The 17,968-nt window shown below is 34.6% G+C and overlaps 2 protein-coding genes across 4 annotated transcripts; both read left to right on the plus strand.

Annotated features, from left to right (window-relative positions):
• Positions 1 to 1,892: 1,892 nt before the first annotated feature.
• Positions 1,893 to 4,132, plus strand: LOC101214864 (60S ribosomal protein L10). The gene is made up of 2 exons (XM_004137201.3): positions 1,893 to 2,064; positions 3,297 to 4,132. Exon 2 carries the CDS (start codon positions 3,318 to 3,320, stop codon positions 3,978 to 3,980), a length of 663 nt encoding a protein of 220 aa, XP_004137249.1. The 5' UTR covers positions 1,893 to 2,064; positions 3,297 to 3,317; the 3' UTR covers positions 3,981 to 4,132.
• A 722-nt stretch (positions 4,133 to 4,854) lies between these two features.
• On the plus strand, positions 4,855 to 17,692 carry LOC101214623 (anaphase-promoting complex subunit 5). 3 transcript variants are annotated; one of them, XM_011654976.2, is made up of 21 exons: positions 4,855 to 5,011; positions 5,124 to 5,389; positions 5,533 to 5,692; positions 5,892 to 6,013; positions 6,304 to 6,550; positions 9,076 to 9,253; positions 9,439 to 9,517; positions 9,617 to 9,702; positions 10,125 to 10,254; positions 10,391 to 10,423; positions 10,645 to 10,893; positions 11,867 to 11,944; positions 12,139 to 12,401; positions 13,315 to 13,374; positions 13,489 to 13,556; positions 14,633 to 14,738; positions 14,814 to 14,955; positions 15,308 to 15,406; positions 15,754 to 16,018; positions 16,639 to 16,706; positions 17,291 to 17,692. In XM_011654976.2, the coding sequence occupies exons 2-21, from the start codon at positions 5,219 to 5,221 to the stop codon at positions 17,450 to 17,452; spliced, it is 2,766 nt and encodes a 921-aa protein (XP_011653278.1). In that variant the 5' UTR covers positions 4,855 to 5,011; positions 5,124 to 5,218; the 3' UTR covers positions 17,453 to 17,692. The 3 variants fall into 3 exon arrangements, with proteins under 3 accessions (XP_011653278.1, XP_031739826.1, XP_031739827.1); XM_031883966.1 differs by having other exon boundaries at positions 4,862 to 5,011; positions 5,168 to 5,389; XM_031883967.1 differs by lacking the exon at positions 4,855 to 5,011 and having other exon boundaries at positions 5,249 to 5,389; positions 5,501 to 5,692.
• Positions 17,693 to 17,968: the final 276 nt, after the last annotated feature.

Below are 17,968 nucleotides of genomic sequence, written 5' to 3' on the forward strand. Positions count from 1 at the left end.
CCTGACATGCCACTAATGGTGTATGAGAAATGTTACATTTCAAATTTATTAGATACTTTTTCCCAATGTGGTCAATGCAACGTCAATCAAAGGGGACCTAATTTTGACGTGCCTCTACCACACGTTGAAAAAAGTTGACATATGTAATAATTGTGTTCCACTTTTTCTGATGACTATTAGGGACACATCGAGAAAAAGCGAAACAATTATTTAATGTAATAATTTTGACGTGTCTCTGCCACACGTTGGAGAAAGTCGACGTATTAAATAATTATCCCCATCTTTTCCGACGTGTATCTCTTGCACATTAGGGAAAGTGGCCTAATAAAATAAAAAATTTCACTTTCTCCGACGTGTATTTTCCAAAACGTCGGGAAACATCTCCAAAGCCGACGCAAGCAACGTTGTGCGAAATTTGGTTGGTCAAGGCCGACACCGTTTCTAGCTTCGAAATTCTTCTTATTCCTTGTAGTGACCCTTAATCCCAACTATAAAAAGAAATTGTGTACCAGACAAATCTTTTATATTTAGTACATGATCATTTAGATTTGGATATACCCAAATCTAAACTACCAAATATTTTTTTCAAGAAACAATATCGTTTAATGATGGTGTACATATATCTATTTTATATTTATGATTGATTGAAAACAAAACAAGAATCATGATTTCAAAAAAGTACAAAAGAAAAAATGGAGGAAAAGAAAAATTGCTGAAGATGAAAATGAAGTGTAAGCCTAAAATATTTATAAAATCACCGACTTCATGTCCTTTTTTTATTTTGTTACACGTATCCATCATTATTTTGATGTTATGTTATATTTATGAAAACTATTCATTAAAACAAATATTATAATATATTGTCGTTCTACTATATTTAGAAATAATTATAATTTTTTTTTTTGTTTAAAATAAAGTTTTGATAATAAATATATTTAAAAATATTTATGAATATATTTGCGGATGGATTAGTAATAAATTACAAAGTTTTTCTATATTTATTAATATTATAAACAATAGTTTTAGGAAATTAAAGCAATTTTACTTATTTATAAGTAATTTTAAAAATCGTAATAAAGAAAAAAAATGTATAGTATTAGCTTCACACGTTTGGTGGCGTCACTGCAAACGTGTGTATATGAGAGTCGGTTATGTGTTTCTGTTGTGTAGTTTGAATAATTATATATATATTCTTTATTCCGAAGTTCCCTTAAGCAAACATCCAATTGGAACAAATATAATCGTATTAGAACTTAGTTTGACCATAAATTAACAAAACCAACTTTTACTTTTCTACAAACATGTTGAATTTGGAAAACTATTTAATTGTTCTACAAACCAAACATTCACGTTAGGAGTTCTTTTACGTCGATTTTATTGTTTTTCTTATGATATTTATAGTTTTCTACTTATTCTTGTAGTAGTGACATGAGCTTGTGAGGTGTTCTCAGCTCGTGAAATCTTTTATCGATTAAAAGTGGTCAGTTTTTTTAGTGGGATTGTTTTGAATCTTTTCTTAGGGCTCATTACTTTCGGTTGATTACATCCGATTTGAGTTTCGTCTCTTTCACATGTTAGACACAGTCAAAATTCACAAGTGTATTCCCTCGCAAATTATGGTTTGGCTGAGTATACCTTGTCACTTTTGCTTCTTCCTTACTCGAAACGACTTGTGTTTGCTTGTTTCCATGAATAATATTTTAAATAATAATAGCATTTATAGATTAAAATAGTCGAAAACACTAATTATTATAACTGTAATTCTAAACCTAACGTAGAAATTTAAAAAACAAAATGAATGGAAGAACATAAATATTAAAAAAGGATTTAAACAAAAATGGTAAAATTAAAATTGAAATAAATGGAGTGTGAAATGAATTAGGTTGGGATATCAGCGTTTGTTCAAGCAGGCAATTTCTTTGACAAATTTAACCATTGAAAAAGGGTATTTGGCCCAACTTCTTCGTCAAAATCTACTATAAAAAGGGTTACATCCGCAACAGATCGTGAATCTCGTCGCGCCGCCGCCACTTCCACAGCTCATCTCCCCATCGCCCCTTGGTGGTACGAAAGCTTCCTTTATCTTTCTCCCTTTGTTTTGCAGCCCTTATTTCGTTCATAAATTTGTTTTATTATTGTTATTATTCTTTTTTGCTTTTTAAATTCATTTACCCGAAAACTAGCCATTGTTAGGGTTAATGTTGCCTGCGGGAAATCATAGTTTAGTTCTCATATAAAACAAAGAAAAATCTCATGAATTGGATTGAGCTATAATGATTAACGAAGATGAAGATGTTTGTCTAAAAGATGAATCAAACGACTTATTCTAAGTGAAAATGAAAAGGGGTTTCTATGGTAGCATTTTTTTGGCTTCTATTTCATAGATTGAAGGGAGGACCGTGAAGAATGAAATTGACAGATTTAGTGCAATCCATTACTGCGCAGATTTGTACTGCCGGTGGTCATATTCACTTGAACATGATGTTTGCCTTACTCATCTGAGTCTATTCCCAACACAATAGTAGACTTGAAAGCTTAATGTTTTATATGAAAATTTTGGCTTTAGTTATGGTAGGATTATGCTTTCGATTTGTCCTGAATCTGTTCATGTATTCCCCTTGACTTTAACGTGGGGATTTGAATGTTGGATCAGGGAATTATGTTAAGACATTAAAGTTTGGCTAGTGAGTTGACTAAATTGTGAGTTTCGTGCTATATGAATCCACTTAGCGTCATTAAAATCTATAATTATTTCCAACAACTTTTACATGGTTGATTCTGGGTCATAAGATTATGGACGAATAGAAGATGATGACTGAAGCAGGTACTTATGATAATCGGGCTTATCTTACTGTTCTCATGGTGCAGCTAATTGTAGTAGTGTGCCGAGTTTCAAGGATATGTCTGTATGATTTACAAGACTGCCGTCTGATTCATTCTCTGTTCATTATGTTTAATGGCCAAGAAATAGATATACCCCTTTCTGTACAAGCCCTATTGGTTATAACTTTAATGACCAAACTATAAGTTGGGCCACCTGTTGAATATTAGTTGATTTTAAGTTAAATCGAGATTTATATCTCTCAAGCTGAATTTCCTGTTCATCAACTGTTTTAAGTTATGAGGTTGAACGAGCAGCATTTTGATGTCACAAGAAAAGGGAAATAGGCTAGGTTTTGACAACAGGGAGAGAGAGAGTCGTGAAATTTGGGAGCAATTTCAATTAGTCATCTAGTTTTGTTTTTTTTCATATGAACTTTTGTGTCATATTATATATTTTTTCTACAACCATGCAGGTCAAATTCATTACATTCATAATGGGGAGAAGACCTGCTAGGTGTTACAGGCAGATTAAAAACAAGCCATACCCGAAGTCACGATTTTGTCGGGGTGTCCCTGATCCTAAGATCAGGATCTATGATGTTGGAATGAAGAGGAAAGGAGTTGATGAATTCCCATTCTGTGTCCATCTCGTGAGTTGGGAGAAAGAAAATGTGTCCAGTGAGGCTTTGGAAGCAGCTAGGATTGCTTGCAATAAGTATATGACCAAGTTTGCTGGGAAGGATGCATTCCATTTGAGGGTTCGGGTTCACCCCTTCCATGTTCTTCGGATTAACAAGATGCTTTCATGTGCTGGAGCTGATAGGCTTCAAACTGGTATGAGAGGTGCATTTGGCAAACCACAAGGAACCTGTGCGAGGGTGGACATTGGTCAGGTTCTCCTTTCAGTTCGCTGCAAGGACAACAATGGACAGAATGCACAGGAGGCTCTCCGACGAGCTAAGTTCAAGTTTCCCGGTCGTCAGAAGATCATTGTTAGCAGGAAGTGGGGCTTCACGAAATTCAGCCGAGCTGATTATCTGAAGTACAAGGCAGAGAACAAGATTCTTCCAGATGGTGTTAACGCTAAACTTCTTGGATGCCATGGGCCTCTCGCAAACCGTCAGCCTGGAAGAGCTTTTCTATCTCAAAATGCCTAGATTCATTTTGTTGTGTTTTATTGTTCTCTTTATTTGGAATCATTGTTGACATTATTACCTTGGTTGTTTAAACTCTTGTGAAACAAAGCAGAGATTCCTTTTCTATACTATTTTGATCTTTCATCCAAGTAAATCGTTGTCTTCTTTTGAAACTTCTCCAATGATTAGACATTTAGTTGGGGCCAGGTATGTTGATTGTTTTCTAAATTTCTTTTTACTGGGATACTGCTGGAAGTTAGAGATGGATATCATAGCTCACAAAAATTCATTGATAAGAACAATGCGGTTTGACACCTAAATATTTTTCAGTGAGATTAGTCAAAGGGCCTGTGATTTGAAAGAAACTTATTGAAACGAAAATAGGTTAAAAGTCACAAATCGATTCAACCAAACTCATTGACAGTTCATCAATTCTTCAACGAAATTGAGTCTATGAGCTGATTAGAGGTTGGTTTGGCTTGCCTACACAATAGAAAAGATCAACAGTTTTGCTGGATTTAATTGTCCACATGGTTGTTTTTGGACGGAATTAAACTTTCACTTTAAAACTAATTTACTTGATTTAAGTTCATGCTTTCCAATCTCATTTAGCATTTTTTAAAAATTTTTTGAATTATAAGTCAAAATATCTGTTTATTTAATATGAGTTTCGTTTCAATGTAGTTTAGATATTTGTCCCAACTTGGTTTGTATGACAATTTTTTTTAAATGGTCCATAAATGTTTAATTATAATGTAATTAGCTAATGCAGAAGTAGAGAAATTATGTCGACTAAAATGTAAAAAGAATATAAACATAAAAAATCAAATCGTCGGTAACAATGAAAAAGAAGAAGAAGAAGAAAAAATTGAAATTACCTTTGAGACCAAATTTGTAATTTCACATTGTTTTTCTTTTTGAAAACTCTCCTTTCTCCCTCTTCATCTTCTTCTTTTTCCTTCCCGCCGTCCTCCACTCTCCACTCTCCCCGGCGGTTCGGTTCGTTCCGAACATCAAAATTAGCTTCCACGAGCTTCGTCTCAGCTCTCAAGGTGCTAGCTTGCACTTGATACCCTCTTAAGGCTATACCTGCATTTGAGTTTTGAACTTTGTGGCTATCATTTTCTGTGAATTTTACCGTGAACATTTTGGTGCTGGTTGTAGATGGTGCACCTGGACTAACAATGCTTTGAAATTTATTGCCTAAGAGAAATCACATCTTCTTCAAGGCAGAGAAAGCAGGAGAATTTGGCTCTAAAATGGCTGGGATTTTCAAATCGCAAGGAGGATTTGCGGTTACGCCGCACAAAGTTTCTGTCTGCATACTGCTTCAGATTTATGCACCGCCAGCTCAAATCTCAGTACCCTTTCCTTTCTCTTCAGTGACTCAGCATAATCGTCTTGGTCTGTTCTTGTTGGCTCTCACTAAGGTACTTCACTAGTTCCAACGTTAACCTCTGCAAATCTTGGTTCTTGCCTTCATAAACATGCTCATATTTCCCGTGAATGCTTGTTGGTAGTATTATAAATTTTTGTTTTAGATTGTTATGCAGTGGAATGTTTTGTTTTCCAGTCGTGTGACGATATTTTGGAACCCAAACTTGAAGAGCTCATAAATCAATTGAGGGAAGTTGGTGGGTTACTAGATCACTGGTTGATTGATCACTTAACAAGTAGGCTGTCATCTTTAGCTTCCCCCGACGATCTGTTTAACTTCTTCAGTGAGATGCGAGGTTAGTTCTGCAAATTTGTATTGTTGTTTACCTTCAACCCTCGTTCATTTCTCATCAAACTTTCTAGTTTTCTTCCTTAAGTTCTAATTTATGGGGAATATTGTTCTCTTACGCTGTATAATGTGGTAATTTTTCTCCCGTTTTCTCAATTTCCTCAACCTTGCATTGCAATAATGTAGTTAAACGTCGATTTAATCAGGAATCCTTGGAGGTCCAGATTCAGGTGTTGTGGAAGATGACCAGATTATTTTGGACCCCAACAGCAACTTAGGAATGTTCCTTCGTCGCTGTGTTCTTGCTTTCAATGTATTATCATTTGAGGTACTCTAGTTTACATACTGTCTTAATAGTTAGTTAGTACCCCCTTCCCTCTTAACATCTTGAAAATTGGTTTAATGTATTGGTAGTTGTTTTTAGTGTGGAATCGGAGCTATGGAACAAATGGATAAAAGAACATTGAGTTTTGTTTTTGTTTTTAACTTTCTTGTTACACAATATCACCAAACATCATTTGATTCAAATCTCAATTTCTTTGGTCACCAGAAAGTATTGAACTTGTGTTTTAATGTTGCTTTACAAGTTAGATGTTCATTTCTGAAAATTCAATGCAGGGTGTTTGCCATCTTCTTACAAATATCGGAATGTATTGCAAAGAAACTCTTTCAAGTTGTCCTTATGGAGCATCTGAATTAGATGATACCAGGAATGATTTGGAGACATTGCCAGAATATGAAAGTATGGACCTGGAGAATCTTGTTTTTGAAAAGGTTAGTGAAGAAATTGAAGCAAGAAAAAGGACCGCTCAGAGCATCCCTTTTCATTTTCATGTGCCCGAAGCACTTTCTGGATTGGTTGAAGGTACAGGCACATGTTTACTCATTGGCTTGTTAGATGAAAAACAACTTGGAAAATTAAATAAACCATGTATATAATAAATGATCACATTTTTTTTTCTTAGACCATTTGATTAATTTTCTTGAGAGATTAAAATCTATGTATCATCTTTTGTTTCCATCATTAATTCCTTCGTTTTATAGTGGGGAATGAGGTACATCAGTGCTATAACATAATTGATTCGGAATGAAATAGCCCACTTTTAGATGAAAAAAAGGGAAAAATTTCGTCAGGAACCAAGTTGGATTTTCTTTATGTTAAGTTATGAGTTTTTTCTTTCTTACATTTAATTTTTCAGTTTAATCTTTTTATTTCTTTTTTCCTTTAAAGTTAGATCTAACATTCACTTTTTTTCTTAGTTATGAAGTTTATGTTTTTAGTGTTGCTTTTAATTTGTAAGTTAGTACTATTAACATTTTCACCTCTTCTACTTCAATAAGAAGTTTATTTGTGCTCTCTTTTTATTTAATTCTCCTTGTTTAACAAACATTGAGACATTGATTTGCCACTGCAGCACTTAATTTTTTTGTTGATTTCATTTTTTTCAAAACTTTAAGATTTTGGCTTCTCTATGGTATGCTCTCTTAATTTCTTTTTGTAATATAGCCTCAACCTGAGCTCCATGCCTTGACCAATTACAAATTACTGAATGGTTGGGTTAGGTTAGGATATATGTAATAATTTAGTCTAATTTAGAACACTTTATTTAGAGAATCAAAATGTGAAATAACAAAACAGAATGAGGAATGTGATTATTGTGCGGCAAGGTTTTCAACTTAGTATTGCTTTTTTGATTAACATATTACGAATTAAAACTACAAGATCTAGTCCCAAGCTTATGATAAATTATATTCTTTTTTAAATGGTCTCAACATTTGGCCTCAGTGAAGGGGGAGGTTAACTCTTGCCGATGCAGTTCTCTCAAGTATCCCCCTCTATTATTTATTTGTTTCTAAATGCCCGACAAAGGTTGTGAAAAGTCTTGAGAGGATCATTGGAGAATTCTTTGGAAGGAGCTAACCTTGAAGTGGGATCCCACTTTGGGAAATGGGATATTTCTTCTATGCCTATTTTGGAAGGGGGTTTAGGAGCTACTAGTTTGAAGCTAGAAACACAGCATCCTTGCAAAATATGGGTGGTGGTTCATGAATGAAAAGATTTTCCTATGAAGGAACCTTATATGGCTCTCATTACCTAAAGCTGGGCTCGTAAATTCAAAGGTTCTTCAGTCTTCATTGTTAAGAGTTGCCTTGTTTCTGAGGTGGCATAAGATTGAAATTGGTAGAGGCATTCCTTCCTTTTCGGAAGAAAATTGGCTTTCATCCCAGCTAGCTTGGACTTTCCCAGGCTATTTGCTCAGCCTCTTTGTCCAGTTTAGAAGGAAATTGGTTGATGCTGAAATCGAGGATGCACTTTGCCTAACCTCCTCTATTCCCTTTTCTCAATGACAGAGAAGACAAGATTTGGCTGCTTGAAGAACATGAAACTTTCCATATAAGCTCCTTGGTCCCTAAGGTCTTGGCCGACCAAGCTGGTATGTCATGTGTAAACTGAGCCGGGTTTTCCTGTGGATTTTTTTCTCTCTTCAAAGGTTGAATTCATGCTGTGAGTTGTTGGAAAGAAAACTTTATATGTTTTTGTCTCCCTTTTTTAGCTGGTGTGCCATGTGCAAACAATAAACATGGGGAGGAAGATCAAGGCCATCTCTTATTTGGTCGTTTCTTTCTTCTGGTTGCTGAGTTAGACTCCTCAAGTCTGTCAATACATGTCAGGCTTTCTCAATAACAGCGCTGATGTCTTCTTCCAGGTTCCAGCTTATTGCTGGTGGTCCCTTCAAAGATAAAATTGGTATCTTATGGTCATTGGGAAGGCTATTGTTTGAAAGGAATGCTAAAATGAAAAATCTTCAATGGAGAAGAGACAAGCTGGGAATTTCTTTTGTTCCTCTCAACGTCTTCCTGCCAAGTACTTTTATAGTTATCTTTTAGCTAAAATTTTCACCAACTGTGCAATTGGGAAGGCTTCTTGTAAACCCTTGGTGTGGTGGGAATATTTCATCTCCCCTCTCCTTTTATATTTTTTATATATCTCAGTTTCTCATTAAGGAAAAGATACATTTGTTTTCAAAGAGTATTTCCAAATTCTCCTCAAAATGTATAGACTTGGTTAACAATCTAAAGAGATAATTGGTAAACTGAAAACTTAGTACTGAATTATTAAGATATAAGGAAGAGAATGGTTACAAAATTCCCATACCATTTGATACTATGAGACTCGGTGCCTATATCATTATCTAAATAGTCACGTAACTTAGGGTCGGCAGGCCCCCTTGAGCTTCCTTGGATACTTGAACTTAATCTAAGATGCACTAACTCTATCACAATCTTATGTAAGTTGCTACTAATTTTGCAAATCCTCAGTTTTCCCATAGAATTAAATAATTTAAGCCTCTTATCATAGTGATTGATTTGTATTTGTCAAAAGTACAGATGTTGATGTTCCATCATTCCCAAAGTGCAAAAGTACTAGTAAAGCTAAAGAAGGTTATTCCTACTCCAACTCTCTTTCCAATACCTCGAGAGATATTGATCCCAGTGGTAGCGCATTCCTGAGGACAAATTGGCAGATGCAAGGTTACTTAGATGCACAAGCTGAAAAAATTGAGAAGTAAGAGTAAATAGTACTTAGTTGGAACTTGGAAGCTCTTTCTTTGGGGCATTTTTGTGGGCTTGGCTATGTTTGTATGCCCTTATATTCTTTCATTTTTTTTCTCAATGAAAGTAGTTGCATAATCAACCCAGAAAATGTTGTTCCTTGCTACAACACTAATCAGCTTTTTAAAATTGGTGCAGGTTTGGAAGCTTATTTTCTCTCAATGCTTTTGAATTGGTCCTCAAACAGCTCCAAAAAATGGCACCGGAACTTCATCGAGTAATTGGATCTTTTTCCTTTTATGTTCATGATTATTTATTCTATTAGATTCCATTTAACATTTAATGCGGTGCTTATCTCTTTGTTGTGCTGATGCAGGTTCACTTCCTGCGTTATTTGAACACCCTTTATCATGATGATTATTTTTCTGCTTTAGAAAATGTCCACCGGTATTTTGACTATAGGTAAGTGGCTAACCATACCTTTTCCTTTCATACGTTGGTTGGTGATTTCCCAAGCCGATATGGATACCCTTTCTCTGAATGAAGAGATATGCATTTTCAAATATTGTAATATGGAGAACTATTATCGATAAAACGAACATTTTCTTTCACATTTCTCTTCTATTATCTTTTCTCAACTTCTAGCCTCTAGACTTCTGGGGGATGGGGGAGAAAGTTATAAATGTTAGGGAGTTTCAACTATTAAAAAGGGTGTGATGTGTGTGTGTCTTGGTGGGGGTCGGGGGAATTTATCAAACAACACTTAGAACAACTCAAGGACACAGTTGCCTATAGAATAGATCCTGTTCAAGTAAGTTCTTAACATTTGATTACTATGTCTGAACTTTTTTCTTATTGTTTTCCCTTGATTTTGTCCACAAAAGTGCAGGGACTGAAGGATTTGATTTCATCCCTCCTGGATCTGGCTGCAACAGCTTTGGAAGATATGAAATTGCTTTATTATGTTTAGGGATGATGCACGTTCACTTTGGTCATCCAAAACAAGCTTTAGAGGTCAGTTTTTCTTTTCTACCAATTACCACGATTCAGTTCTCCTCTCTAATCATGAGGTTAGAATTTTGGAAAATGAAAATTTCTTGTTGCTCTAGTTAATTAATTGTTCTTCATTCTGTTTTTGGATAATTGTCAGGTTTTGACTGAAGCAGTCCATGTATCGCAACAGGTAAGTTTTGTATGCAATTACATTGTACTAATATGGAGGAAAATGAACTTGGAGCTCTAGAAATCGAACTAATGCTTTTCTTTCCAATGATTTTGGAGTCATTATCTTAATCTTTAGCTGCTCTATATTAGGACAGATATTAAAACCCATGATCATTGCTAAACTTTGAATTTGATTTTTTTTACTATTGATTCTTTTTTTTTTATCAATATTCTTTACAGCAAAGCAACGATACTTGCCTCGCATATACCTTAGCAGCTATAGGGAACTTATTATCTGAAAGTGGTTTCTCACGCACTAGTGGTATACTTGGGTCATCCTATTCACCTTTATTGAGCATGGGAATTTCACTATCTGTCCAGCAACAATTGTTTGTGCTTTTGACGGAATCACTAAGAAGAGCAGAAAGTTTAAAGCTGAAACGATTAGTAGCCTCCAACCATCTTGCTATGGCTAAGTTTCATTTGATGGTAAATATGGGTACAACTCTGCATTTTATAAAATCTTTCCGATAATGTATGTTTATTTTTACACTTGTGTGTGCATAGTTTCCCCCCCCCTGAAGATTAGTAATTGCGTATTAACAGTTCACTTCATGTTTCTGCCTTCATGACTTTCAGAAACCAAAAGAACCACCCAAAAATTCAAATACAAAACCACTTTAACCAAGACAACAAAAGCTGACCCAAGCCGAATAACTGAAGTGTTAGTACTTTAAAACTAATAAATCTGAATTGACCGTCCTACTTAGCCAAACTAACTAAATTGTATTCTTTATGTTTGCAACCACACTGGAATAATTCTGAACGGTAAGGAAATTAAAGTAGACATAGAGTGGTTTAAGTTATTTCTTTACGAGTAGATTCTCAACATTTGTGGGATTGGCTACTGGAATTTGAGATTGAGATGAAATCAAAGAGATTCAGAAATTGATCAATTTGGAACTCTCATTCAATGCTTGTCACGATTTCCTTATCCCATAGTCCTGTCAAAGGATTATGGAAGGTAGAACGTAATGGTATCTTCTCTAATAGTTTGTTTTGACAGCTTAAGAAATTGACAACCCTCCCCCCTTCCCATGTGCAAATATTGATAGATGATTTATTGCTTTACTCATAACCTCACTGTTTAATGCGTGAAGTTGTAGTACTCTTGTATTTGTTAGACTTATGCAAGAAGAAAGTCAGGATATCGTATTTAATCATTTGTTGGTTACTGTTAAGTTCACATGCTTTAGTTTCTTCATCGCTAAGTGGGGAGTATTTTTTTTCTGATCTACAGCAACTGTATGGATCCTTTATACCTATCTGCTGTGACTGAAAATAAAATCAGTGTTTGAAGTGTTTGATTGGAATGGAAATTTTAACCGCATGTTGAACGTACTGAGAGAGCAGGGAAATCTTTTTATTCATTAATTATTGACGGGTTGTAAATTGTTTGCAGCATGTGCAAAGACCTCTTCTATCATTTGGTCCGAGAGCTTCTGCAAAGCTTAGAACTTCTCCAATAAGTGTCTGTAAGGTAATGCCGAACAGGATGACTATCTTTCATTGTTTCCATAATTAAATACTATGTTGAAATTATTATTTTCATTTTTGATTTATTTCTCAAGTAGGAAAAAGGGATCATCTTCATTGTAGATTTATGTGGAGTATCTATATGTATTAGGGAGTTATTTTCTATTCTTTTCTGATACTTGCATTTAATTCTTATAGGAGCTAAGGTTGAGTACTCATTTAATTTGTCAATACGGCACTGAAAGTTCTACAAAGACAACAGATGGATCCTTCAGTACTGCATGGCTTACGAATTTACAAAAGCCTGCAGGTTCACATGTATTGTGCAGAGACAATGAATCAGGGAATAACTCCAGTGAATTACCATTTTTTGCACAACCCACCTCAATTCCTGGATCTGTCTTACAGTTATTAGGCTCTTCGTACTTATTACGAGCAACTGCATTTGAGATATATGGCAGGTGATCTTGAGAAGATTCTCTTTTTCATATAGTTCTTTTTCATGTGTAGATATATATTTTTGGACAATTTAATATGAACAACTAAACTAAGCAATTATTTGTAGATTATTTGTTACGGACATAACATTTCATATAAAGGGGGAATACCATAGAATTCTTTGTTTGGTACTTGTACTACATCTGTATGTTTAAAAATGGGGCACTTGCTTTACTGTAAAATGCCTTCTCTGATGTGAGTTACTTCATGTTTTCTTTTCATTAGCCACTCGATTGTCGATTATATACAGGACAGCTTATTTTTATATTTTGTATCCATTTGGTTTGTGCTCCAAAATGCATGTTTGATATGGGATAAACATTTTTTTTTTAAATACTGCATGTTACTGTTGAAACCGGTGTAAATATTTTATGTTGGGTGGCTTCTTTTGTTGACCCTACCTCCTACTACTGTCTGGAGAGAGAAAGTCATCTCAATGTCTTTTTTAGGCAAGAATAGCTCTCTGAGTAATAGTCGAAATGTTTCATGAGGAATAGCACATTCTTAAAGGGAATCATGTTATTATTCTATGTTCTAACAGTAGTTCCCTTACTCTTGAGCCAATTTTTGAATCACTCTCACGTTTGTTTTTAGAGTTTTGCAAATGCTTTCTTTCATTCTTTTTAATGAAAAATGAAATTCTGATTTCTTATTAGAAAAAAGTTACAGTCCTGTAGGTCAATTTGCTATACTGAGAATATCATCTCTGCTCTTGTACTTTTATTTTTAACTACTGTTTGTAATTGGAATTTAATTTTAGCTATCTATGTGTTATTTTAATTTTTCTCTTACGGGTTTTTCCCCAATCCCTCGAAATAATAATTGAGCTTGCAATTGTTTTACTGCCTGACCATTTTTATTCCCTGGCCCTCTCAGTGCTCCTCTTGCACGAATAAATGCCATTCTTTATGCAACTTGTTTTGCAGACACATCAAGGTAATTTCTAACTTATATGGGTATTTTTTAGTATTGAATATCTCTAAGATATTATAAATTATTCTAGACTAATCTTATTGTAAGAGCTTTCGTTTCTTTTATGGGAACATACAGTTCATCTGATGCATCATTAGCGTACGTGAAACTCATACAACATTTGGCAATTTTTAAAGGATATAAAGGTCAGGGAAAATGCTCTCATGACACATTTCATTTACTATTTCTCTACCTGCAATATGACACCAAGTTACTATTATGTCGGTGAGGTAGCTAGCTTAGCCACTTGTCATTTCATTCCTTATTAATCTCATGATCATAATATTTGTTATTATTTATTCTTTTCTATGCTGCTTGGCTTTATGTATTTTGGCTTTCATCACTCCTTTTGTTGTCAAGGAGTTCTGTAAAATAAGTAACGTCTTGAAAGATTTTCCAAGGATATCTTATGTTTTTTGCATGTGAAATTTCTGCTATTAAATTACGTGAAAGCGAGTACTTTTTTGTGTAACACCATATCTTGATAGAATGTTTCTTCAACGTTTCAATATTTTTTTTTTTTTTGAAAAGGAGACAAGCTTCTTTATTATTAATAAACTCAATGTACAATAGAGCTATACAATGAGAATAACAGAGAAGCCAAGAAATGGGGAAGAGAGAGAGATAGATAGAGCAAGGATCAGTAGGTGCACCCAGACATCTCAACTAGGTTGACAACCCTAAACCCTAAACCCAAAATACAAAGAAAAGACCAAAGTACAAAAACAATACTAAAGTCATAAAAAGATCAAAGTAACAACCAAAATTACAACAGAAGCTACCTACGGTAGATAAAAGCAAGGCTGAAAAGTAAAAACATAACGGCAGAAATTCATATCCAAACTACAGAAGCACTACACGTTTCAATATTTTTAGATAGTATTCTGTTAACTGTTAAGAAAGAACTTTTCAACAGTTAAGCCGGGCTGTCAGCCTTGTTATATATGTGTTTAGGGTATTATTATTTGTAACATGGCTATGCTGTTCATCCCAATCTGCCTCTTTCACGGGATCTATCTCTTCCAGGGGTGGAGGTTGGAGCCATAATCTTTCAATTTTGGAAGTTAGTGGATAAAGTGAGGGGGGCTTCCTCTTTTGCTATATACCTGACCGGCCCCACAATTTGATTGCACGTGCACCAACAAACTGACACTGGAACATGCACTTCCCTACCTTAAAATATGGTTGTCATGATTTATAACTCTGTTTTTTTCTTTAACAGAGGCTTTTTCTGCACTTAAAATAGCAGAGGAGAGGTTTTTATCCCTCTCGAAGTCAAGGATTTTACTACTAAAGTTACAGCTCGTTCACGAGCATGCTCTACACAGGTAGTCTATAGAAATATGATGAATATTTATGGTTTGCATAGTAACATTGCTAAGTTTCTCGTGTTCTTCTATCAGAGGTTGTTTGAAGCTTGCCCAGCAGGCTTGTAATGAACTTGGAGTTTTGGCCTCATCTGTTACTAGTGTGGATTTGGATCTGAAGACAGAGGCTAGTTTTCGTCATGCTCGGACGCTGCTTGCAGCAAACCAGTTCAGCGAGGTTTAAACTCCATTAAAACTAAGTTGATGTTTTCTTGTTTGGATGTGCGTAAATAGTTCTGTTTCATTTAATTGTGGGAACATATCATATTATTTTGTTGCATCTAAAAGTGAGTAGGAACAAGCGCATGATCTTCTAGAGTTACGAGGTAAGACAGATGAAAATAGAACTAAGATCTAGTTCATATAGTTGATGATTGAGATGATGTACGTTTTAATGTTCGGTGTTCAGGAGGGTAATATTCTTTCAATTTGTTTGCCGAAGGGACAAGGGACAAGGGAGTCAATTTCTAGATTTTTTTTCTCCCTAACTCTTCTTACAAATGACTATTATTGTTATATTATTTATGCAGGCAGCACGTGTAGCACACTCTCTTTTCTGTTTGTGTTATAAATATAATCTACAGGTCCAGAATGCTTCGGTTCTTCTTCTGCTGGCTGAAATACACAAGGTAAACTTAAAGATATAATGTAGGTAATGAGAACCAAGGCTTATGTTGGCTGAAGATTGTGTGGTTTCTATATGACACATATCCTTCCGTCTTGCCTGTTTGATTTGGATATCTCATGACACATGTAGTAAAATAACTGGGGCAACAAAAGACAAAATGGAAAAGATAGTAAAGGATCCTTGATAGCTAGCTAAGGGCACTGATTTTATTTCTAATTCATCTCTAAAAATTTGCTTGCTTATTATCTTTTTGGAATAAGAAGGAAATTCTAATTTCCTGTGTCATGTACGTTCATTTTCCTTTCATTAGCCTCCAGTATTGAAGTTTTTATTGCCCTCCCCCTCCAGAAATCGGGAAATGCTGTTGTAGGTCTTCCTTATGCTTTGGCAAGCCTTTCCTTTTGCCAGTCATTTAACCTTGATCTCCTAAAAGCATCAGCCACTCTGACAATTGCTGAGTTATGGCTCTCCCTTGGACCTAGCCATTCAAAAAGGGCTTTGAATCTTTTACATGGAGCATTCCCGATGATTCTTGGTCATGGAGGTTTGGAGCTCCGAGCTCGTGCTTTTATAGTGGAAGCAAAATGCTACCTCAGTAGTCCAACCTTTTCAGGTACTCCAGTTATGGTTTTGATCGTTCTTATGAAATTCTTACCTGCAATATTTATTTTTTTCCCCTTATAGAATCAGTCTCTTCTAAATTAAAGGGAACATACGGGATAATATTACTTCAGTATGAACCACTTAAATATATTTCAACTGTCCAGTTTTATTAATAAAAGCATTGTTGTTTTATAAAGCTAAATCTCATAGTGGAAAATGTTCAATAGAGGTTGAAAGTCAGTAGCTTTCCTCTCTATACAATCAATTATGTTGATTAAGGCCACATTCAGTAATCATTTGGGTTTTGGTTTTTAAAAATTAAATTCATTTCCTCTCTTTTTATTTATTTGATTTATTATGGTTTTTTATCTTTCTTAGTTAAAAAGGTTGAATTCTTAGCCAAATTCTAAACACAAAAACAAACTCTTAAAAACTTTGCTTGATTTTTTTAATACACTGGTAAAAAGTTGATAATAATGCAAGAAATTTAGGAGGGGCCAAAATCTTCCGCACTTTTAATGTGTTGAACATTTTAAACGTCTTAGATATTTGAACTTTGAACGTTCCTGTATACGATCTTGAATATTTGAAAAAATGAATTTACTTCTGGTTGAATTTCATCATGAACAGTTTCTGAAGATCCGGAGGTCGTGCTGGATCCTCTGAAGCAAGCGTCAGAAGAGCTTCAGTTATTGGAGGTATGTTCTTAATCACAACAGGATCCTCTTGGAAATCTCTTGATCGAGTTTTCGTCTCTGTTCCCTTCTGGATGTGTCAAAAAGACATGTTCTTGTAGTGCCATGTTTGGAAATATTGAATTTACAGGACTTGGGCTTGACAATTCTTTCATTACACTGAGGAATATCAAAGAGATATAATCAGTAACTTAAACAGAAGATTTGGGTTTGATTTTCAATTCTGTCATCAGGAAAGCCTTATCGATCAACTTCTTATATCACTTTGGTCCTTGTACGGTTGTACTTTCAAAATATTCCATTTCGTCCCTCTAGTTTTAAAAAATAAACGAGTATTATATAGTCTCAATCTTTTTTTCCCTAAACTTTATGTTTAAAATTTGGAACTTATGACCAGATTGGTGATCAAAATGGACATACGGAGAGTTTAAAGAACAAATTGAGCAAAATTTGGAAGTATAGTGACTAGATTGAACATTTTAGAAGTTCATAGATCAAATTGAACAAAAGTCAAAACTACAGGATAAAGTAGTATTTAAACCTATTTTATGTCCATGTTATTGATCAGAAGATCCTCTGTTTGTCAGTATCATGAAATGGCAGCTGAAGCTTTCTATTTGATGGCAATGGTATACAACAAATTGGGGAGGCTTGAGGAAAGGGAAGAAGCAGCAGATTCTTTCAAGAAACATATTGTGGCCCTCGAGAATCATGAGGAAGGAGAAAGTTCTTTGCTCAATATATCATGAAAATAAGTACTATGCTTAATGCTATTTTTGTATATATTTATGTTTATTTTCTTACACCATTTTGTATTTCTTCCTTTTTTAAAAAACTTTTTTTCTTCCAAAATTTCACCTCAGATTTACAGTTTCTGACAATTAGCACAGTTTAATTTCCACAGTGGCAAGAAAAAAAGAATCGTTTGTATGAAAGTACTAACACATCCATTATGTATTTTATGAAGTATTCACATACATCTTCGTTAATATAGATAAATCAGTAGAGGTTGGGAGTAGCTGTGGAAGTATGGACCATAAAAAATGGGGAAAAAGAAAAGATTTTCTGACCAAATTTGACTGATTGTAAAGAGATGATTCAGATGTTTATTACAAACACAGACATCATTGATGAATACAAATATGAAATAGAAATTCATGTCCACTGCTTATAACTGAGAGGATAGAGGATAGAATTTTCAATCTTAAAGAAAAGAAGTTACAATAAATATCGTCTTATGAAATGAGTTATGTTAAATATCGTTA

This window comes from Cucumis sativus, chromosome 4, assembly GCF_000004075.3.
Source record: "Cucumis sativus cultivar 9930 chromosome 4, Cucumber_9930_V3, whole genome shotgun sequence".
Taxonomy (NCBI): Eukaryota; Viridiplantae; Streptophyta; class Magnoliopsida; order Cucurbitales; family Cucurbitaceae; genus Cucumis; species Cucumis sativus.